Here is a 22,119-nt window from a genome sequence, read left to right as displayed (position 1 = left end):
GCCTCCAAAGCCGAAACTTTCCCCGCGCGGGTGCAGGCCACACCCCCTCCCCCCAAGGCCTGGCGGAGAAGCCGGACCCGGTGACTGATCATTAACCCCATCTCTGCTGCACCGGCGGCGCTGCGGACAGCTCCCCCACTTTGTCACTCGGGAACCCAGAGAGGCCTGGGGCGGTGAGGCCGGAAGATTGAGCATCGCAGACCGCCGGGCTCCCGGGGGCCTGCGCCGAGGCTGGGTGATGGCAGGGAGAGGGCACCGTGTGCAGACTTGGGTGTTCCAGCAAACTGCTGGCTCCCTCAGCTTCAGAGGTGTGTGTGTGTGGAGGGGTCCCCCTTTCAAGCTTCCTCTGTGAGAGCCTGACCTGAGCCCCCTCCGCCACCGCCACCACCACCCCCCCCCCCCCGTCCCCGGCTGCAGTTCGCAGGGGGCCGCCTTGGCCCCTCCCCGGCCAGTCGCCCCTGCCCGGGCGGGCCAGGAAGCGTCGGTCCCCGCCCCGCTCGGTTAGGCCCGCGGCTGGGGGACTTTGGAGCCGAGGAGGAAGCGCTGCGGGGCGGGGAGGTGGGGGTGTGTCGGAAGGCGGCGGCGGGGTTTTATAATCCGCAGGGCGGGCGCGGCGCGGGAGAAGGGGCTGCTCCGCGTCGTACACCGCGCACCGCGCCATGGGGGCCGCGTCGGGCCGTCCCCGGCGGGGGCCGCTGCCGCCGCTGCCGCCGCTGCTGCTGCTGCTGCCGCTGCCGCTGCTGCTGCCGCCGCCGCCCGCCGCCCTGGCGCTCGACCCCGAGCTGCATCCCGGAAACTTTTCCGCCGACGAGGCCGGGGCGCAGCTCTTCGTGAAGAGCTTCAACTCGAGCGCCGAGCTGGTGATGTACCAGAGCACGGTCGCCAGCTGGGAGTACGACACCAACATCACAGAGGAGAACGCGCGGCTCCAGGTGGGCGCGCGGGCCCGGGGCGGGGGCGGGGGCGGGGCCCGGACGCCCAATCACAGGCCTGCGACCGGGCGCTGGGGGGCGGGAAGTCACAGCTGGGCGCGCGCCCCCGACCCCTGAGCCGCGGGGACCAGGTGAGAACCCGCCCGCGCCCCCAGCCCCGCTCCGCCCCATCAGACGCGCGGTGGGTGCCCAGTACAAGAACCAAATGGATAAAGCTGGCTCCTCCGACCTCGACCCACCCCCCCCTACCCCCCCAGGTGGCAGCTCCCTGGGATGACCTCGGGCTGGGTCAGCGGCAGTCTGCGCTGAGGGTGCCCACTCTGCTCTGGGTCCTCATCCTCTGTAGCCGAAACCTACCCGTCTCCTGTTCCTGTCACTGCTCATCACTGTCTATTTACCCTCTCCTCCACCTGCCTCTCTTCTAGCCCCAATTTCTGCTCCACTGCCCACCTTAGGCAGATTCCCCCAGTTCCTGACCCCGAAGGCCCCAGAGGAGGGAGCAGTGCTCCCGCAAGCCCCAGTCTCCAGGCGCCCTTGGTCTTCCAACCCTTCTCCCGTGCCATGGCCTCCCCTGTATCCCCTCTGGTGCCCATAGGAGGAAGCAGCCCTGCTCAACCAGGAGTTTGCTGAGATCTGGGGCCAGAAGGCTAAGGACCTGTATGACCCAATCTGGCAGAACTTCAGTGACCCGATCCTGCGAAGGGTCATCAGTGGTGTGCGCACCCTGGGCCCTGCCAACCTGCCTGTGGCAAAGCGGCAGCAGGTGGGCCTGGTGGACCTGAGGGGTGGAGGCAGAAATGGCCAGTGTGCCTTCCAGTGCTGCACTGTGGTGGTGGTGGTGGGGAAGAGCCTGGCAGGGAGGGACCCTGGGATCTGTATGCACCCTGATTGTAGGGGAAGCCTCTGTAAGCACAGAATGGCTTCCTGAAACATTGATTTTCCTTGGAGATGGGGTATAGAAAGCAAAATTCAAGTAAACAGATGAAAAGGGGTTTTTCAAAATTTCTCCATAGTCTGGTTGGATTAATGGGCTTCCTTAGAAAGACTGAGGAGGACTGAGAAGGCATCAGGCCAGAGAGTGAGAGGGATTTGCCCTCACTGCAAGGCAGTGGCTGAACTTGGACTTGAACCCCATCCCAAATTCTAAGGACACTTGTTTCCACCTCCACAGGCTGCCTCCACTGGAAGGGGAATCAGTGTATTAGTGATCAGAAGTGCCCTGAGTGCCACTGAGTGGCCTTGTCCAAGCCACATCCCCTCTCTGGGCCTCCTTTTCGTCCTAGCAGAAAGAGGAGGGGGCAGCCACATTACCTCTGGGGGCTGTTCACTACTAACATTTTCTCAACTCTAACTCCCCAGTACAACTCTCTGCTAAGCAACATGAACAGAATCTATTCCACGGCCAAGGTCTGCTACTATCCCAACAAGACTGCCATCTGCTGGTCCCTGGACCCAGGTATGGCTCTGTCCCTACTATCTCTCTCTGCTGGGGGTTCCCGGCCCTTCCCCACCCCACCCCACCCCACCCCACCCCACCCCTGCAGCCCTGCTGTACCCATAAAGAGGGTATGTTTAATGGGAGGGGCCGTGGAGGGAGTGGGTACATCCAAACCCAAAGGCGCTGACCTCCAGTTGAGGCTGGACTGTCAGATGCCCCCGCACCCTTGCTTCTCTGGGCAATCTGATTTCTGAAACCTCCAGCCTCCAGCTCCCATCCCCACCCCAACCCCCACCCCCATGCGTTCTTTGGCCTCTCCCATCCCTACTAGCCTTCCTCTTGGCTGCCTGGTTTTCCCTTTTATGGATCCTCTCAGTCTCCCAAGAGCCCTCCACAGGCCTTAGACCCTTGTGACTTCTGCTTATACCTTCCTATTCTCCGCCCACACCCTACTCCATCCACTAGGCAGCCTGAGGTTAGCCACTGTAACCAATGAGCCATGAAGAGTCTGTCTGGAACTGGCCTCTGGATGTCCTCCTTTTGTCCACCTCCCTTTCCTAGGGACAAGGGCCCCTCTTGGGTGCTCTCTTTGTATAGCTCCCAGTCCCATCCCACCCAGCCTATAGGCAACCCTTGGCTTTGGGGGCATCATGATGTTGAGGAAGCAGGTAGAGATGGTGAAGACCAGCATGGGTGCTTTATTGAAGACCGTCGCTGCCTTCAAAGGAAGCACCTGACCCCACTCACCTGTGTCTCAGAGCTCACCCACATCATGGCTATATCAAGAAGCTACTCCGTGCTGCTCTATGCCTGGGAGGGCTGGCACAATGCTGTGGGCATCCCGCTGAAACCCCTGTACCAGAACTTCACTGCCCTCAGCAATGAGGCCTACAAGCAGGATGGTGAGTTTACCCACCCCATCCGTTGTGTGAGCACTGCCCTTCCCAGACGGCAACGTGCTCTCCCATCATCTACTGTCCCCACTGAGCCCAACCCCAGAAAGAGTAAGTGTTGCAGTGACTCTGTACACTGACCCAAGGTCGCACAGAACCAGCTCGAGCCCCATCTGCCTTCCTCTGGGCTGCTGCCTGGCTCTCACACTGGCCCTCTTGCCTGCCTCTCCTGTCACACCTCAGAGCCCCAGCACTCGTCTTTGCCTCTCCGGGATCTATTTAGCTAGAATTGGAATGAGCCCTTGTTGGAAAATCACAGAGCAGTGGTCCCCAGGCCATCTTTTCTAAGTAGCTGGCGGATACACGGGCCGCAGGCCGGGAGAATGGCGAAGAAGTAGCTGGGCATGGAAGTGCCAGAGCCTGGGACCTGAGCTGCACCCCAATACCACCCCTGCCCCCTCCACCAGGCTTCTCAGACACGGGGGCCTACTGGCGCTCCTGGTATGACTCACCCACCTTCGTGGAGGATCTGGAACACCTCTACCATCAAGTAGAGCCCCTCTACCTGAACCTCCATGCCTATGTCCGCCGTGCGCTGCACCGCCGATATGGGGACAGATACATCAACCTCAGGGGACCCATCCCTGCTCACCTGCTGGGTAAGGGCATTGCCTTGCCTCCATGCATGTCCCATGGATTGTCCTCCTCATGCCTCACATTTTAGAGCATCATCCTGTCCACTCTCACACACGAGCCCACGTAGCTCACCCCATGACCCCATATAGCAGGCGGCCCTTCTCATCACCATTACTGTTCCTACTTTTCAGACAGTGACTCGAAGTTTGAGGTGCATAAATGACTTGGCAGAGGGCAGAGAACTAGCAAAAGGCAGAGCTAGGAATCACACTGAAGACTTTGACTGCATCCAGTGAGGAAGGGATAAGATTATGCCCCAGGGTGCAAGCCCAGTGGCCTTGCCTCAGGGTTGGGAGGCAGGGACCCCGGCACCACCAGGAAGGACCCCAGCAGCATCATGTGGGCTCACACCGCCAACCCCAGAGATCCTGGAGCATTCAGGAGTCTGAGTGGGACTGATCTAGAAAATGCTTGGTTCAGCCGGCCGAGCAGGCTACCCTTGAGTTCCCAGGGCCCAGGTGCCAGGGACCCAGATAGCTGCCCAGCAGCACATATGGGGAAGCAGACAGGGAACTAAGCTATCTGGCTCCCCTCCTCTGTCTAGGGGACATGTGGGCCCAGAGCTGGGACAACCTCTATGATATGGTGGTGCCTTTTCCTAACAAGCCCAGTCTCGACGTGACCAGCACTATGGTGAAGAAGGTAAGTTTCAAGTCAGGCCAGGGTGGGGGCAGTAAGAAGTAGTCAGACACGGGGAGAAGGGCAGGAAGAAGTCATATGAGAGAGACGGGTAGGGCAGGGACCTCAGTCCTGCCCTTTCTACATAGCAGCAGCCTTGAGTGTGTGTACAAGCAGTGATCTGGGGTCTGTGTCCTGGGTGAGGTGCCAGCCCCTCCTTCCAGGATCCCACAGGTGGGGTGAGAGCAGCCGTCTACTTTTGTTTATCCACTATGGTTAGTAGGGGCCCTGCCTCTGGGAAGGGAGGCCACAGAGCAGAGATGCCCTTCACGAGCAAGGAGCGAATCTAGGTGGGAGACCCTTAGACCCGCCCCTGGGGCAGCCACAGTGAGCTCCCTCTGCTGGTCCCTGACCTGGACCTGCACCACCACCCCCCCAAACCAGGGCTGGAACATTACGCACATGTTCCGAGTGGCAGAGGAATTCTTCACCTCCCTGGGGCTCTTGCCCATGCCTCCTGAGTTTTGGACAAGGTCCATGCTGGAGAAACCAACCGATGGGCGTCAGGTGGTGTGCCACGCCTCTGCCTGGGACTTCTACAACAGGAAAGACTTCAGGTCTAGACATGGGAGGGAAAAGGGGGGTTTCTGGAGCTTCAGGAAGGGTGGGCAGCCTGGGCACAGGAAAGCCATTTCCCAGGCCAACCTCTACCCCAGTCCCAACACTGTTTGGTGGACTGGGTCTGTTCCAAGGCCACTGGGCATATGAGACCGTCTAGGCCACCTTCCCTTAGCAGCTTTGCCGGGGAGCAACTCTGTACATTGGAATGGAGGACAAAGGCCCGAGTGTGGGCTGGGGCAGGGCAAAGGATGCGTATGTTTCCACCAGCTCCTTCAAGGCCCAGGGCAGCACCCGCCTGGTCCCTTTCCCTCAGGGGCCAGCCTCCCCATGCTCTAGTCCCTGCCCTGTCCTTCACCCTCACCCTCGCCATCTCCCTGCCCCAGGATCAAGCAGTGCACGCGGGTCACTATGGACCAGCTGTCCACGGTGCACCACGAGATGGGCCACGTGCAGTACTATCTGCAGTACAAGGACCAGCCTGTCTCCCTGCGCCAAGGGGCCAACCCTGGCTTCCACGAGGCCATCGGGGATGTGCTGGCGCTCTCCGTCTCCACTCCTGAACATCTGTACAAAATTGGCCTGCTGGACAATGTCAGCAATGACATGGGTATGGGGGGTGGAGAGGACCCGGCCCGGCCCTACCCAGACCCCACTCCATCCCACGGCAGGACTCAACTTGCCCGTGTTCCCACCTGCCCTTCCTGTTTCTGCCGCTCTGCCCCAGGTCAGGCAGGTTTGGGGATCCACCCGGAGCCTCACAGCCCACCCCGAGTCCCACCTGGACACTGCCCAAGGGCCCTCTTCCAAGCAGGGCTCCATGGTCCTGAAGGCCAGCCTTCCTCTCTCTGCATCTGCCAGCCCCTCCACCTGCTGGCTCCCGCCGGCTCCTGCCCAGGCCCACCCTGCCCTAGCTGGACCCCCATCTCCCTCTGACCTCTCTTCTCATCTCCTCTTCCGACAGAAAGTGACATCAATTACTTGTTAAAGATGGCACTGGAAAAAATTGCCTTCCTGCCCTTTGGCTACTTGGTGGACCAGTGGCGCTGGGGGGTCTTTAGTGGGCGAACCCCTCCTTCCCGCTACAACTTTGACTGGTGGTATCTTCGGTGAGCAAAGGGGAATCAGGAAAGGCCTAATCCCAAGAGGCCCTCCCCACTCTCCTGGACAACCAGGAGCCTCCTGCCTCCATCACACCGCCCCCCCCCCCCGCCTCACCCTTTTCCCCATACATTCTGTCCTGCCTGAAACTCCCTCCCCCAAGAAGTCTTCCCCAATTCACCAGGAGGGGAAGGGATGGCCCCCGTGGGAAAGGTGGGAATGCCTGCTTAACAGCATTTTTTGCAAAGGCTAAAATAGCCTTCATGCAATCCTTACATCCTAAAACAATTTATCAATCCTCTTCTAGAACCAAGTATCAGGGAATCTGTGCTCCAATTGCCCGAAATGAAACGCACTTTGATGCCGGAGCTAAGTTTCATGTCCCAAATGTAACACCGTACATCAGGTACTACTGCCCCCCCCAACCCCTACCAGTTTTCAGGGCTTGTCCCCCATGCTCTTCTGGGCCCCCCGTGAGCCTGGAATTTTAAGTGGGCCTCTCCCTGGAGCCAGGCTTGGTTTTCCCTTCTCCCCCGTCTGGCCTCTGCCCTGTGGGGAGCTGAATGGTGCCCGGGCAAGGGCCCCCCCCCCACCATCCCCCCTAACACCCAGCCCGTACCTGCAGGTACTTTGTGAGTTTTGTGCTGCAATTCCAGTTCCATCAAGCCCTGTGCAAGGAGGCGGGTCACCAAGGCCCACTGCACAAGTGCGACATCTACCAGTCCACCCAGGCGGGGGCCAAGCTCAGGTGTGTGGGGGGATCAAGAGGGCAAGGGGGAGGTGAGGGGAGAGGGGGAAGGAAGATGTGTCTAAAAGGCAACTGGCTGCTCATGGGAAAGTCACAGGGCCCTGCCGGCAGAGGGAGACTTTCTTCCCTCCCACCCCCTCCTTCCTCGCAAGTATTTACAGAGTGGGCCTTCTGGCTAGCATGGGACGAGACAACATCCCTGTCCCCTTCCCAGAGCTCCTGGTTCCCCAGAATCTTAATGTTGCTGTTCTTGCAGGCCAGTGGGGGACAGAGGTGGGCCAGGGACCAGTACTGGATGCTGGTCTGTGCCCCCTGTGCCCACCGTGACCATTCTGCCTGACAGGGAGGCGCTGCGGTCAGGCTCCTCACGGCCCTGGCAGGAGGTGCTAAAGGAGGCGATTGGCTCAGATACACTGGATGCTCAACCTCTGCTCAACTACTTCCAGCCGGTCAGCCGGTGGCTGCGGGAGCAGAATCAGCGCAACGGCGAAGTGCTGGGGTGGCCGGAATACCAGTGGCGGCCACCAGTACCCCACAATTACCCACAGGACATTGGTAAAGCCCTGATGGAGGGTGGGGTGGGGTGCTAAAGCAACTCTCCGATTCTGGGCTCTGGACACAGGCCCCTGGTTCCTGGTTCCTGGTAAGCTGCTCCCAGCTGGACCCCGGTGCCCTGCCCTAAAGGGCCTTTGCTCATCACAGCTTGGTTTGGGCGGGGGACGGGGGGGTGGCGGACAGGTATGTTTCTTCCCCATCATTCTAGAGAGGGTGTGCCCAGATCTGAGGCCCCTCCCTGGGGGCAGGCTGGCAGGCACACTGCTCTATGAGGTCACATTGCAGGCTCCATTCTTATTGGCCAGGGGGACTGTGGCTACAGGGCTCTGCTCTCCTGCGGCCATGGGCCAAGGTTGGGCTGCTCCAGGACTGCCTAGCCTCTTCCTTCTCCTGCTCTGCTGTGGGCACCCCATGCTGGTCCCCAGCCAGGAGGCCACCCACCAGGTGACAACCAACCAGGGAACAACCAGCCAGGCAACAACCAGCAGCCAGACAACAACTCGCCAGACAACAACCAGCAGCCAGACAACCCAGAACCCAAGTGGGACCGGCTGGGGGGCGGGGCGGGGCCTGGGGGGGCCGGTGAGGAGGGAGAGGCAGGGACAGTGGCAGGCTTGGACCCACCTGCAGCAGAGGGCAAGGGGAGGCCTGTCTGTTTGCCTCTACTCTGTCCTACAGGCCTGGTGACCGATGAGGTGGAGGCTAGAAAGTTTGTGGAGGAATATGACCGAAGATCCCAGGTGATATGGAATGAGTATGCTGAGGCTAACTGGAACTATAACACCAACATCACCACAGAGGCCAGCAAGATCCTGGTAGGGACCCTGTCCATGTCCCCCCTCCCCCCCATACACACACACACACACACACACACACACACACACACACACACACACACCGCATGTGCCTGCTCCTCCTCCCAGGGACCAATCCTTAAAACCGAAGACAGAGCCAGCTGCCCCCTCCCCCCCACACACTCAGTGTGTGTGTGTGTGTGTGTGTGTGTGTGTGTGTGTGTGTAGGGAGGCTGTCAGGATTTGTGAAAAATCCAGAGGAAATATTTAAAATAATACTCAACTTCAGATTTGGGTGGGTAAATGCTCAATGCCTAAAGAAGTTGTCTCTGATTAACAAGCAGTCTGTTGTTAGCAATAGAATGATTTGTACATAAGGGCGCCTGGGTGGCTCAGTTGGTTAAGTGGCCAAGTTCAGCTCAGGTCATGATCTCACAGTTCGTGAGTTCGAGCCCCGCATTGGGCTCTGTGCTGACAGCTCAGAGCCTGAAGCCTGTTTTGGATTCTGTCTCCCTCTCTCTTTCTCCCCCTCGCCCCCCTCTTTCTCTCTCTCTCAAAAATAAATAAATGTTAAAAAAAATTAAAAATGATTTGTACATAAATAAGTAACAGTAAAGGTGGATTTGTAGATTGAAAATCCCTGTTTGCCATCACAGCAAGGACTAGCTTCCCTTCACTCCACTCTTCACCTGTGTGGTGAGTGCAGATTATACCGAGGTGAGCCACCGAGAACTAGCATTTCTTTTTTTCTTTTTTTGAAACGTTTGTTTATCTTTGAGAGAGAGAGAGAAACAGAGTGCAAGCAGGGGAGGGGCCGAGAGATGGGGAGACACAGAATGTGAAGCAGGCTCCAGGCTCCGAGCTGTCAGCACAGAGCCTGACACGGGGCTCAAACTCACAGACCGCGAGATCATTACCGGGCCGAGGTCAGATGCTCAACGACTGAGCCACCCAGGGGCCCCAAGAACTAGCATTTCTTGAAGACCATTGTGTGTGCTGTCCACAGTTCCTTGGCGCTTTACATCTGCTGCCTCATTTATTCCTCGGTAACCTTGCAAAACCAGTGATCTTATTCCCATTTTACACATGGGACCCTAAAGCTCAGAGAGGCCACAGAACTAATGCCAACCTGTCCGTCTGCTAACAAGACACAGGGTGGGCTTCCCCTGCTTTTCCCCTGCCAGGATAGGTCTTGCGTGACCATGGCTATCTGTTGAGGGGCACGGACTGCATCCAGGACATTATAGACAGTCCAGGTTGAAGAGGGTCTTTGCGGCAAAGGCAACGGACTTGATAAAACTGCCCCCTCACTGCACCCCTCAGTCCCTTCTGCTCCCCCTATGGCACCTCCTTCTCAGAGGCCACTCCAGAGCTCCTGAGCCTCATGCCACGGTCCACTCTCCCCCTGTGCCTTCAGCTACAGAAGAACATACAGATGGCAAACCACACCTTGAAGTTCGGCACCTGGGCCAGGCAGTTTGATATGACCAGCTTCCAGAATGACAGCATTAAGCGGATGATGAAGAAGATTCAGGACCTAGAGCGGGCAGCACTGCCTGCCAAGGAGCTGGAGGAGGTATGTGGCTTGTGGCGGAGCAGGGAGGGGAAGATCCAAGGTCAGGACCAGGTCCTAGCTCGGGGTCTGGCCTTCAAGCTGCTTCCTCTTCCTCTGTGTCATGACATCTGCCACATTGACGTGCACCTACATGCTCCCCCAGCTCCATAGTGCCCCCTGCCCATGATGTCGCCTGGGGCAGAACGGGTAGCAAAGGGGTACAGCCTCTCTTCTTCCTCCTGCAGTACAACCAGATCCTGCTGGACATGGAAACCACTTACAGTGTGGCCTCTGTGTGCCACGCCAATGGCACTTGTCTGCAGCTGGAGCCTGGTGAGGGCATGTGGGGAGCGAGAGGGAGGGTGGGGCTGCTGGGCTTGACCGTGTTAGGGGTGCTGGCCCATGGAAGGGGGGTCAGGGTCTCCTAACTCATGGGGTCGGTGCGCCCAGGAGATTCACTCCTCTGTTTTCCCCCAGGGGGTTCTCTGCCACCACTTAGATGGGGCACAACCCTCCTTTGGACCGTCTGCCCATCTGCTCCCTCTAGGGACCCCCTAGATTCCTCTGTGTGCTCTCCCCTTCAGAGTAGGAGGTACCTCAGATTTGTGTGCCAAGTGCTTAGATGCCCGACTAGGGATAGTAACTCTAAGCACCTTCCTTCCTCCACCCTGTCCACATCTTCCCCACCTTCCCTGGCCCCCACCCTCCACCTCCCCCCTAAAACCAAAGCCACAGCTCAGAGAAGCCACTTCCTGCCGGAAGGAGTGGACCAGCTCTCGCTTGTCCCCTTTCTCTCTCCACACTGGCTGGTGCTTCTTACCTTCTCCCTTTTGGAAGCCTCACCCTGGACACCCAAGTACCTGCACACAGATATGTCCTTTCCTCCCTCCTGACTCACCCTCCCAAGGGCTGGGGAGCCAGAGGCTTAAACATTCTTCTCCTGAGGAATCGCTACCCAGAAACCATCTCTTCCTGCCCTCCTGCCAACTCCCACATTAGAACAATGACAAATAGAAGGGGAAATGGAAAATAAACAGGAGAAAGAGAAGGCTTTCCTGAGACAGGGTTTGGCCTACGGTTTGTATACATGGGTATGCACGCAAAGCACAGCGGAGACATATGTGTGCCTGCATGTGTATGTGCATGTTTACGGAGAAGACCATTAAAGGGAGCGCAGCCTTCAGCCTCCCTCCCCCCGTCAATTAGCCTCCTAACCCAGGCCTGGGCCGTCAGAGCACTGCCATTAGTGAAACTAAGAAGCAACGAAACAGAATACTCGCAGCGGCAGAGGGCAGAGGTGAAATTCTCAAAATACATTTTTTTCCCTAAACAGAACTAATTTGAATGTACTTTATTCTCTGTGAGAAGTAGATATCATGAAGCACGTTCTGAAACAGAGAGAACGTGAGTCAGTGAGGTGTGGGGGGACCCAAAATGCTGTCCTCGGGCAGAAAGAGAAGCCACCATCGGTCTGTGTGAGGCTTCCAAAATGACACATGAGCTCAGGCCGTCCTCACCCCAGCTCCGAGAGGTGCGTGTCAGCTCCACTTAATCTATGTTGAGGAGGCAACACGCACAGTCCCGTGGCTTTGACAGGACACAGACCCAGGACTTCCGGGCTCCCTGATGATGTTGGGATGGCTCTCTGTACTGTCTTCACAGCAATCCTTTTATTCAGTCCGGTTCACTAACCGTTAGCGAAAGGTGCCCGGGGCCCTGTGAGGACTTAGCGACCAACAAGGCTCACTCCCTGCTCAGGGGCCTCGTGCTCCCTTTTGACTTTTTCCACCCCATGAGTGCTGGATTATCCCCATTTTAAAGATAGGGAGGGACACCTGGGGGGCTCAGTCGGTTAAGCGCCCGACTTTGACTCAGGTCATGATCTCACGGTTTGTGAGTTCGGTCCCCACGTCGGGCTCTGTGCCGACAGCTCAGAGCCTGGAGCCTGCTTCGGATTCTGTGTCTCCCTCTCCTTCTGCCCCTCCCCCACTCACACTCCGTCTCTCTCTGTCTCTCAAAAATAAATAAAAAATGTTTAAAGGTAGGGAAAGGAGGGGGGGTCCTGTGACTTGCTAGGTAAGTTTCGGGTCAGTGGATGACTAGATAGGAACTCAGGTCTTGTGACGGCCAAGCCGTTTGTCCTTCCCACAGAGGGGTTTGCAGGGAATCAGTGGGGAGCAGCAGCCCTAGAGTCTGGGTTTGTGCCTGGCTGGGCCACTTCCTGGCTGGGGGGACCCGCCATGTCACCAAAACGCTGATGTGCAAACCCGCGCACCCTTCACAAGGCTGCTGCAACCCTGAGGTGGTGTGCGTGCAGCGTGGCCCTGGGGCCACCCGCCCTGTAAGTCTTTGTAGGACTGGCACCGCCCTTTCTCCCATTTCACTAGACTCACTGCCCGTACAGGCCTTTTGACGTGAGTTCACCAATTTTATCCGAGTTCCAAACTCCTATGACTAAGATCACCTTATAGGAGGTGGGAGGTGAGCCCAGGGCTGGAGGCTCAAGTCACTACCCCCCACGCCCCCCAGATCTGACGAATCTGATGGCCACGTCCCGGAAACATGAAGATCTGTTGTGGGCCTGGGAGAGCTGGCGAGACAAGGTGGGGAGAGCAATCCTCCCCTTTTTCCCCAAATATGTGGAACTTGCCAACAAGGCTGCCAAGCTCAATGGTGAGTCCCTCTGGCCAAGATCTCGGGCTCTCTGGGGCCCTCAGAGGGGTCCTCTGAGCCCCTAACCTTGGTGAGAGGGAGGTCCTAGAGGGGGTGGGGCAGAGGGTGCTCAGGGAATGGTCAGGTGTTGAGAGAGCCTGTGCCCCCTCTGCAGGCTACGAAGATGCAGGTGACTCCTGGAGAGCCATGTACGAGATGCCAACCCTGGAACGCGACCTGGAGCAGCTCTACCAGGAGCTGCAGCCGCTCTACCTGAACCTGCACGCCTACGTGCGCCGGGCCCTGCACCGCCACTACGGGCCCCAACACATCAACCTGGAGGGCCCCATTCCAGCTCACCTGCTGGGTGAGCACAGGGACTGGGCCTGGGGTGGGAGTGCGGGGTGGGGGACAGACACAGATGAGGAAAGGTGGGGCCGGTGCTCTCCACATGGCAGAGGGCAGGCTGGGCAGGATCTTATGATGGTGTATCGGGTGGAGGGAGTGAGGGTGTGAGGCTGGAGGGAATGTTGCCGGGGCCGGGGCCGGGTGGCAGCTGGGTTCGGGGAGACGAGCCCCTTGCTTGCATTTAGCACACTTGCTACAGAGCCACTCGGTGCAGGTCGCCACGGGTGGAGCAGTGACAGAATTCATAATATCATCGCAGGAGACCATATGACCCATGATGCTTGGGCAGGGGTGGTGAGGAAGGGGCCGGGAATGAGAAGTGAGCACCTCCCCCCCAGGAAGTGGCACACGAGCAGAGCCTTGAAAGATGAGAGGTTCTGGGAAGGCTTGGTGGCTCAGTAGGTTAAGCATCCAACTTCAGCTCAGGTCACGATCTCACGGTTTGAGCCCTGCATCGGGCTCGCTGCTATCAGCACAGATCCTGCTTCAGATCCTGTGTCCCCCTCTCTGCCCTTCCCTGCTCAAACGTGTGCTCTCACCCTCTTCCTCAAAAATTAAAAAAAAAAAATTTTAAAAGATGAGAGATTCTGACAGATGGAAAAATAGCAGTAGGGAGTTAGAAGGACAACACTCAGGCGAAGAGGAATTAGGAGAACAGAGAATATTGAGAGTGTAGATCCATCCCAACTTTTGAACCCTCATTTTTTCAGGGGTTGTAAACTCAAATGCCCTGAATGAATGAAGTAGGCAGTGGAAGACAGTGAGGTCTGGCAGGGACTAGAGCAAAGCGGAGGCCACCAGGTTCTTGTCCCTGTCGAGCCACAGAGAACACATCCCTGGGGGGTTCGTTACTATGAGCAGAGAGGCCAGACGGGGCCACAGACCATTTGCCAACTGTGAGGGAGACTCCAGAAACTCGTCCAGCTTTGGGTCTAGTTCCTGCTCAGTCTCTAGGGTCCTTGTAGCCCAAGACACCAGCCATCCTTGATCAAGGATGTGGGAGCGGATATCAGCTCAATGACTGAGAAACACAGACCCCAGGAAAAGGAGGCATTACGCCCAAGTGGCCCCCAGAGTGGGGGCAGAACTGGGGCTTAGAACTCAGCCCTTGGCACTCAAAGCAGGGCTGGATGTGCAGGCTAAAAACAATGTATGTCAAATCCCAGCACGGTTTGCAAATAGCAGGTGCTCGGGATACATTTGTGATCATAAGGCTTGGGATCTGGTTCCTTCTCCATGGGTGATGGTGTTGAGTGTAAGAAATAACATCTCTCTCTCCTCTGTCTGCCTTCTCTTCCCCTCCCTGCCTCCAGGGAACATGTGGGCTCAGACCTGGTCCAACATCTATGACTTGGTGGTGCCTTTCCCTTCAGCCCCCAAGATAGATGCCACAGAGGCCATGATAAAGCAGGTGCGCACTGGGCCCCTCATCACATTTCTGCTCCTCCAGGGCAACCCCAAGGCACAAGGGAGGGGAGACCTCTGCCTTGGTGGGAGAAGGCCTCTGCTTCAGGAATTCCCTCTGGCTGAGCCCTCTCCTAACCTCCACCCTGACGCAGTACACAGTCTGTCCCCAGAGGCCCCAGGTTTGGCAGGGCTCCCTCTGCTTGTAGGGCTGGACACCCAGAAGGATGTTTGAGGAAGCGGACAATTTCTTCACCTCCCTGGGGCTGTTGCCTGTGCCCTTTGAGTTCTGGAACAAGTCAATGCTAGAAAAGCCGACTGACGGGCGGGAAGTAGTGTGCCACGCCTCTGCCTGGGACTTCTACAATGGCAAGGACTTCAGGTGTGTCCAGGTTGCAGCCAGGGGACCTTATCAGTGGGCAAGGAGATGAACCAAGTACAGCTTCCACTATTGTCCCCTCAGCCAGAGTGAGCAGAAACAAGTACAGGGGCCAGAGCTTCGCATGAAAGATCAAGAACATTGGGCCTGGCCTCGGGTTGGCCATTGGCTTCTGGCAGGGGAGCCTTGTCTACGAGGTGAGGGTCTTCTCAAGCACTGACCAGCTTCACTAGCTTGGTTAGTGCCCAAGGTCCCAGTGCTAGGTGAGCACTGTGAGAGCTTCCCAGCCTTCCCTCATTCTGGAGTGACCTCTGCCTACAGCAGGCCATCTTCCTGGGTGCATGTGTCTTGACACAGACAGGTACATGAGAACATGGGGGGCTTTGCACAGATCCATATTCACCATTGGCAGAGGCTCAGAAGCTGCCTTCATTGGAGGACAGTTGTCTATTGCTGCATAGACAGATGCACAAACCACCCCAAAACTTAGTGCCATAGAACAACCATTTGTTTATATTTGTGGTTTTATCAGTCAGGAACGCAGGCAACATGCAGTGGAAATGGCTTGTCCCTGCTGTGCAATGATGGAGACCTCAGCTGGGGTAGCTCTGATGGCTGGAGATGCTGGTGTAGCTCAGTGGGGCCATGTGTCTGGAGCCTTGGTTCTGGCTCTTGGTTGGGTACCTCAGTTTTTCTCCATGTGGCACGTGCTGGGACAGGAAGCTTCATTTGGCTTCTGTACTCACATGTTGGGTCCTCGGACTGGGATGACTGGAGAAGCTGGGGATTGGTGGGACCATCTTTCTACAGGCTAGCTTGGGCTTCCTCCCAGTATGACAGTCAGTCAGTCAGATTTCTTACTGGCAGTCGGCATCCCCCAGAAAGAAAGCAAGAACAGCCTGGTTTCTTAAAGGCTAAATCCAAAACTGGCACAGAGTCACTTCTGCCACATTTTCTTGGCTGAAGCAAGTCACAGATGCAAAGAAGGAAAAGAAGACCCCACCTCTTGGGAGAAGTGGCAAAGATGATCTGCCACTATTGATGAAGTTTCTTCTAGTAAGAGTGGACACAGAGAGACTAGAACAAAACAGCCAGAGTTCACGGGATTGCCTATCCTTGGGCCCTTCCTTCAAAGGCATGAGGACTGCAGCTGTAGGGATGGATGTACAGAATCAGAGGGTTGAGAACTCTCTTGGGAGTTTTCCTTGTATGGGGAATCATAGGAGAAGGTGGGCAGACCCCAACCTCGGTGTTACCAGGATGCCAGGAGGTTCTTCCCATCCCAATACAATGGCAGAAAAATGTGGTCAACTGAACTGAAGGGTTTTGGTTATATCCAAGGGAGAATTTGATCAGCTCACAAAAGAGAATGAGGAAAGATGAAGGGCGAGGTTGGGCCTCTGATGTGGACAGCTCTGTAGATGTCATTTCAGCCCTAACCACGAAAGTCCTGGGTGAATGTGTTTGCTGGTGTTGGGCACATGGGATGTAGAAAAGCTCAGAATAATTGTTGTTCCCTTCAGGAAACCTAAGTCTTGGAAGAGACAAAATGTGTGAATGAAAAACACAGAATCCACATTCTAGAAAGTTCTGCGCTAATCACAATTGAGTGTGAAGCCTCAGTTATGCCTTTTGAGCAAGTACTTTGCACAGTCAGAAAACAGCATGGCAGTGAGGGCTGGAGTGATTCAGAGAAGTTGGAAGCAGAAGAATGGCCTGGATGACCATGCTGTAGGGGCTTCTGACCCTCAGATTCCCTCCTTCTCAGGCTCATTCCATACCTCCTTTGGTTTTCCTTCCCATAAAGCTGTGTTCCCTGCATATAGCATTGATGGGGGTCTGCTTTGTATGCAGTAAGGACAGCGGGTCCCTTTGCCCCACCCCCCGTGTTCCAGGATCAAGCAGTGCACCACTGTGAACATGGAGGACCTGGTGGTGGCCCATCATGAAATGGGCCACATACAGTATTTCATGCAGTACAAGGACTTGCCTGTGACCTTCCGGGAGGGTGCCAACCCTGGCTTTCACGAGGCCATTGGAGATGTGCTGGCCCTCTCAGTGTCTACCCCCAAGCATCTCCACAGTATCAACCTGCTGAGTAGCGAGGGTGGCGGCTATGGTGAGAGAGGAATGGGAAGTCCTGGTGGGCAGAGGGACTAAGAAGGGGCAGTGAGCTTGGGAGGCTGGGAGAGGGGACTTGATGGCTCATAGGCAGAGGTTGGGACAGAACAGTGGGGAATAAGGAGGCCACCAGCAGGGTGAGCCGGGAGGATGGAACTCCCATACCAGCCCAAGAGGCAGGTCGCTAGACCCAGAAAGGCACAGAGCCCACTCCTCCCCTCTCCACCCACCGCACACCCATCATGGCTGAGCCACTGGGGCGTGGCAGGAGGCAGGCAGAGATCTGGTGACCAGGCTCCCTTCCCTTGGCAGAGCAAGACATCAATTTTCTGATGAAGATGGCACTCGACAAGATCGCCTTTGTCCCCTTCAGCTACCTCGTCGACCAGTGGCGCTGGAGGGTATTTGATGGAAGCATCACCAAGGAGAACTACAACCAAGAGTGGTGGAACCTCAGGTTCTAGAATGATCTTGTGGGGGTGTGGGTTCGGGGGGGGGGGTGTCTCCATGGGTATCTGTATATGTGAGTGTGTGTGTAAGTGATGAGGTGCACAGGGGGTGATTGTGCACAGAGGCACAGCACACCAGAATCTGGACTGTCCAGTGGAACCCCCGGGGCAAGGTTCACCCTTCACCTCAAAAATACCAACTCTTCCTGACTTTATTCTCCCCAAACCCTCCCTCCAACATCTTTCCCCTTGACAGGCTAAAGTACCAGGGCCTCTGCCCCCCAGTGGCCCGGGCTCAAGGGGACTTTGACCCAGGGGCCAAATTCCACGTTCCTTCAAGTGTGCCTTATATCAGGTAAAGGGGAAGGGAGGAGGCTATTCAATGTTCAAAGTGCCGTTACTGCCCTGTGGGGAGCTACCTGTCTCGGTGACCTGGGAGGCCTGGCTGCATGGCACATTGTGCCTAGGCCACTTACCTGCCACCAAGGCTCATTGTTGTTTCACACTTTTGATGTGATGAGAGCCTCTACCCTCCAGGCATTTGAAAACAGAAACTCTACTATAATTGGCTAATGGTTACAAGACCTTGGTTGGATAGTTAACATTATTAACCATGACCCATGACCCATGGCTAGAGCTAAGCACTGTTTTGTTTTGTTTTATTTTGTTTTTAAACAAGATTGTGATTTCTTTAATATATATTCAACATATTGCCTGTGATATAATTGGAATTATACCTGGAAGACCTTCTACACACTAAAACTAGGGTTAGAGACCCAGTTGGACTGGGAGGCTATGCTCTCAGGGGCATGGAGTCAGGCAGAACTGGGTTCTGGGGTCAGGCAGAACTGGGTTCAAATCTTGTTTCCACTTCTTTGTTTCCTTAAGCAAATTTTTCAGTGTCTGTGAGCATCAGTTTCTGCACCTGTGAAATCGTAGCAGATTTCACAAAATTGTAGCAGAACTTAACTTCTCAACATACTGTCCAATATAGATCATGATCAGGAAATGGTGGCCATAACGCACTAGTATGAATTTATATTCTTTTTAAAAAGTTTTTATTTATTTATTTTGAGAGAGACAGAGACAGCATTAGCAGGGGCAGGGGAGAGAGAGAGGGAGAGAGAGAGAATCCCAAGCAGGCTCTGTGCTGCCAGCACAGAGCCCGATGTGGGGGTTGAACTCACAAAACCATGGGATCATGACCTGAGCCAAAACCAAGAGTTGGACGCTTAACCGACTGAACCACCCAGGCACCCCTGAAGTTACACTCTTAACTGGGACATGTAAACACACCAGTGCTGTGAGTCACGTAGCCAGAGTGTAGACATGTCCAGCCCTTCCCTTCTGCCTGCTGCAGGAGAGCACTTACTGAGGGCTAGGAAGGGTAATTATAGGGTCTGGGACCCTCCTGGTAGAGAAGGGTCTGGGGACATCTGAGGGGAGGGTCTGTGTGTCCCTGACCTGCAGATAGCCCAGGCCACATGTGAGGCAAGGCAGAGGGCAAGGAGGGCTGTCCCAGGAGGGCTCTGGTCACTTCCAGCCCTTGCCACCTGTGGTTCCTGGAAGCCCAGTGGGGGAGGGCTCATGCTCATGGTGCCCACCTTCCCAACCTAGCACCCGGCATGATGTCAGCATATAGTCAGGACCTAATAAAGAAGTGTAGGGCAGGTGAATTGTGTTCCCACTGTGTAGGAAAGGAGAGAAAGCCTTCTCAGATGTTCCAGAGAGCAGCTGTGGGCAGGGGACCAAGGGGGATCCCAGGGCCCTTAGAACAGGCCCAACCTGGACAATGTACCAGGATGACCTGTGAGGAGGGCTACCATCTCCTTCTCCACTGGTTTCCCAGCTTGCAAGCTGGCACTCACTTTCATGTGAAAGCCAGGCCCAAGTGAATGGTTAGCTTCTGAGCTTAGAGTAGATAATTCTCCAGGGCAGGGGTGGGCAAAGGAGACACATTCCAAATTCTGACCAACAAACTTGGCAAAGCACTTTTAAGAAATGCCAGGAAAGTTAGTGGCACATGGCTTATGCCCAGCATTCAAAGTGGGAGGCCAGCGCTGCTGGTTTGGGACATTCTGAACCAAGTGCAGAGGTGGCTCTGGCTTTGACCTGCAGATTTATACCAGGGAATCCCTGCTGTTTGGAATAAAGGGGATCATTTGGGCTGGCTTCCCTGCCCAAACCACCCTGCCAGAAGCGTGGTTCTTGAGGCAACACCTGGCCTCTACTTGCATACACCCCAGGGATGGAGACCTTACTGCCTCAGAAGCAACTGCCCAATCTTTGAAGGGCTCTGCCCTGACCCTCCTCACCCATGAGTGATCCCCAGAGCTCCTCAAAGCAGGTCCTCCCGAGACGTGGAAGGAGCCTCTCGGGTGGGAGGCATGGGAACAGGGAGCCTTGAAGACCCTAAAGACCAGAGGGTGAGCTCCCTGCAACACCCGGGCTGCAGTGGAAGGTGACGGGCAACTGGGGCTCGGTGGCACAGGTCCTCAGCCACCCCACCCCACACCATGCTTCCCTCCACTCCAGGTACTTTGTCGGCTTTGTCATTCAGTTCCAGTTCCACGAGGCTCTGTGTCAGGCAGCTGGCCACAAGGGCCCCTTGCACACATGTGACATCTACCAGTCTAAGGAGGCAGGAAAGCGCCTGGCGTGAGTCTTTTCTGGCTTTCTTTTGACCGTTTCCCATGCTCTGACCCCAGTGGGGCTTTTCTGGGAAAACCTGCCATTTTGGCGTCTGGGTTGGGGATCCCAGGTGGAGCCTGTGCCAGACCTTAATGTGCCACCCCAATGGGGAACTAGAGCCCTCTGGGCCCCAACCATCCCTCCCCCATTCCCATCCCCTACCCCCAGACCTGCTCAAACCCTCCCAATCCCAAAGGAGGTTTAGGCCAGAAGAGGGGACATGGAAGGCGGGAATTAGGCTGGGGCAGGAGCAGCAAGCCTCCCTACCTGTCCTTCTGACTGACTCTGTGTCCCTTCTCTGGCGCTCCCCTAGGGATGCCATGAAACTGGGCTTCAGTAAGCCATGGCCAGAAGCCATGAAGCTCATCACAGGCCAGACCAACATGTCTGCGTCCGCCATGATGAACTACTTCAAGCCGCTGCTGGACTGGCTTCTCACTGAAAATGGGCGGCACGGGGAGAAGCTGGGCTGGCCTCAGTACAACTGGACACCAAACTCTGGTACCACACCCCATCCCCCTCAGCCCCAGGCCAGCCCCCTCCCCAGTTCAGGCAGACTGCAGTCTGACCTCAGAGCAAGAACAGGGAAGCGAGCCTAACCAAGCCCCAGCCCTGCCCATCCGTCTGCCCACTGCCTGCCCACTGCCTGCCCACAGCCTGCCCATCGCCTGCTCTCCTTGCTTTCCCTGCCCAGCTCACTCAGAAGGCCCCGTCCCAGGCAACGGCCGTGTCAACTTCCTGGGCCTGGACCTAGAGGAGCAGCAGGCCCGTGTGGGCCAGTGGGTGCTGCTCTTCCTGGGTGTAACCCTGCTGGTGGCCACCTTGGTCCTCACCCAGCGGCTCTTCAGCATCCGCCGTCACAGCCTCCACCAGCCCCACCATGGGCCCCAGTTTGGCTCCGAGGTGGAGCTGAGGCACTCCTGAGATGACCGGGCTGGGCTGGGCCTGCCGGGGAGCTTCTGCCACCAAGAGACCAGATCGGGGGCGTGGGGGCGCGGGCAGAGGACCCACTGCTCCTCTCGAGGCTCACCTCAGCCAGCCCCCCTCCTCCCACCCTGTTCCCCCACTACCATGTCTAGAGTCCCGTACTGACCATCTGCCCTCCAGACCGCAAACCCCCACGGACCCTGCCCCCGAGTCCCTGGGCAGCAGGCCACCTAACATGGAGCCCCCTCCCAGTCTCTCTGTGAATACAATTAAAGGACCTGCCTCCCCCATCTGAGTCTGTGTCCCTCATAGGGAAGCCAGGGACAGGGACTGGGACACTCTCCCACCTCCTGGCAGTCAAGTGGGTCACTTCACTGGACATCTTCATCCTCCTCCAAGAAGAGCCTGGGAAAATGCCCTGGAGCTCTGGCCCCAGCACCCGCCCCTAGCCCAGGCAGTCAGCCAATGTCCCGCCGTGGCCAGCAGCCCCTGCCCAGCCTCGGCACCAACCCAAGAAGACGGGGGAGGGAGCAGACATTCTGGGCTTCCGGCCTTCCATTTCCACGTGCTTCGGGAGCCCTGCCCCAGCTTTCCCATAAATGGCAGGTCCTTTAGATGGAAGACTTCTGTCTCTCCTCCGGGTCCCAGGGGGAGAGCGCCTTGCCCGTGTCTGACTCAGTGAGGGTGCAGAACTGACCGCATTGGTCACCTCAGGCTGCCTGCACCAGCTCCGTGTCTACTTGTATGACTGGACAGAGCTATTTGAGTATTGCCCATGGGGTCCAAGGCTAGACTCTTTTCGCCCCAGATGGAGAAGGGCCCTAAATGCTGGAGCTTGGCAAGAGCTAGCAGTCACACAGGGATTAACTTCCAGAGGCCACCCCTTCCCATTCCCCCAAGCTCATTCTCTCACCCTGAGCCTTCCCTCAAAAAGTCAATGTGGGCTTGAGGAAGTAGCATTTTGAGGGACATTTTTATAACTTTTATCTATATGTTTAGTATAGAAAATTTGGAAAATACAGAAAACTATAAAGACAATAAAAGCCCTTTATATCAACACCAAGAGAAAAGCACCACTGACATTTTGGTATACATTAAAACCTTGGTTTGCGAGCATAATTCTTTCCAGAAACATGCTGG

General features: G+C 56.4%; 1 protein-coding gene across 2 annotated transcripts; it reads left to right on the top strand.

Annotated features, from left to right (window-relative positions):
• Nucleotides 1–446: 446 nt before the first annotated feature.
• LOC109277114 (angiotensin-converting enzyme) lies at nt 447–21,269 on the top strand. Of its 2 annotated transcripts, XM_053893404.1 has the most exons (25): nt 447–932; nt 1,528–1,695; nt 2,292–2,388; nt 3,129–3,272; nt 3,731–3,922; nt 4,504–4,601; nt 5,022–5,194; nt 5,582–5,805; nt 6,160–6,304; nt 6,604–6,702; nt 6,922–7,044; nt 7,388–7,599; nt 8,278–8,414; nt 9,811–9,969; nt 10,194–10,281; nt 12,478–12,621; nt 12,776–12,967; nt 14,322–14,419; nt 14,622–14,794; nt 16,687–16,910; nt 17,225–17,369; nt 17,618–17,716; nt 19,897–20,019; nt 20,366–20,553; nt 20,747–21,269. In XM_053893404.1, the coding sequence occupies exons 1-25, from the start codon at nt 660–662 to the stop codon at nt 20,974–20,976; spliced, it is 3,948 nt and encodes a 1,315-aa protein (XP_053749379.1). In that variant the 5' UTR covers nt 447–659; the 3' UTR covers nt 20,977–21,269. The 2 variants fall into 2 exon arrangements, with proteins under 2 accessions (XP_053749379.1, XP_053749381.1); XM_053893406.1 differs by lacking the exons at nt 447–932; nt 1,528–1,695; nt 2,292–2,388; ... (7 more) ...; nt 6,922–7,044; nt 7,388–7,599 and adding an exon at nt 7,627–8,140.
• The last annotated feature ends 850 nt before the right edge of the window (nt 21,270–22,119 follow it).

The sequence above is a fragment of the Panthera pardus genome, unplaced genomic scaffold (genome assembly GCF_024362965.1).
Source record: "Panthera pardus isolate Hobbes unplaced genomic scaffold, ASM2436296v1 HiC_scaffold_3, whole genome shotgun sequence".
NCBI lineage: Eukaryota > Metazoa > Chordata > Mammalia > Carnivora > Felidae > Panthera > Panthera pardus.
This window is presented reverse-complemented; position numbering and strand designations above follow the sequence as displayed.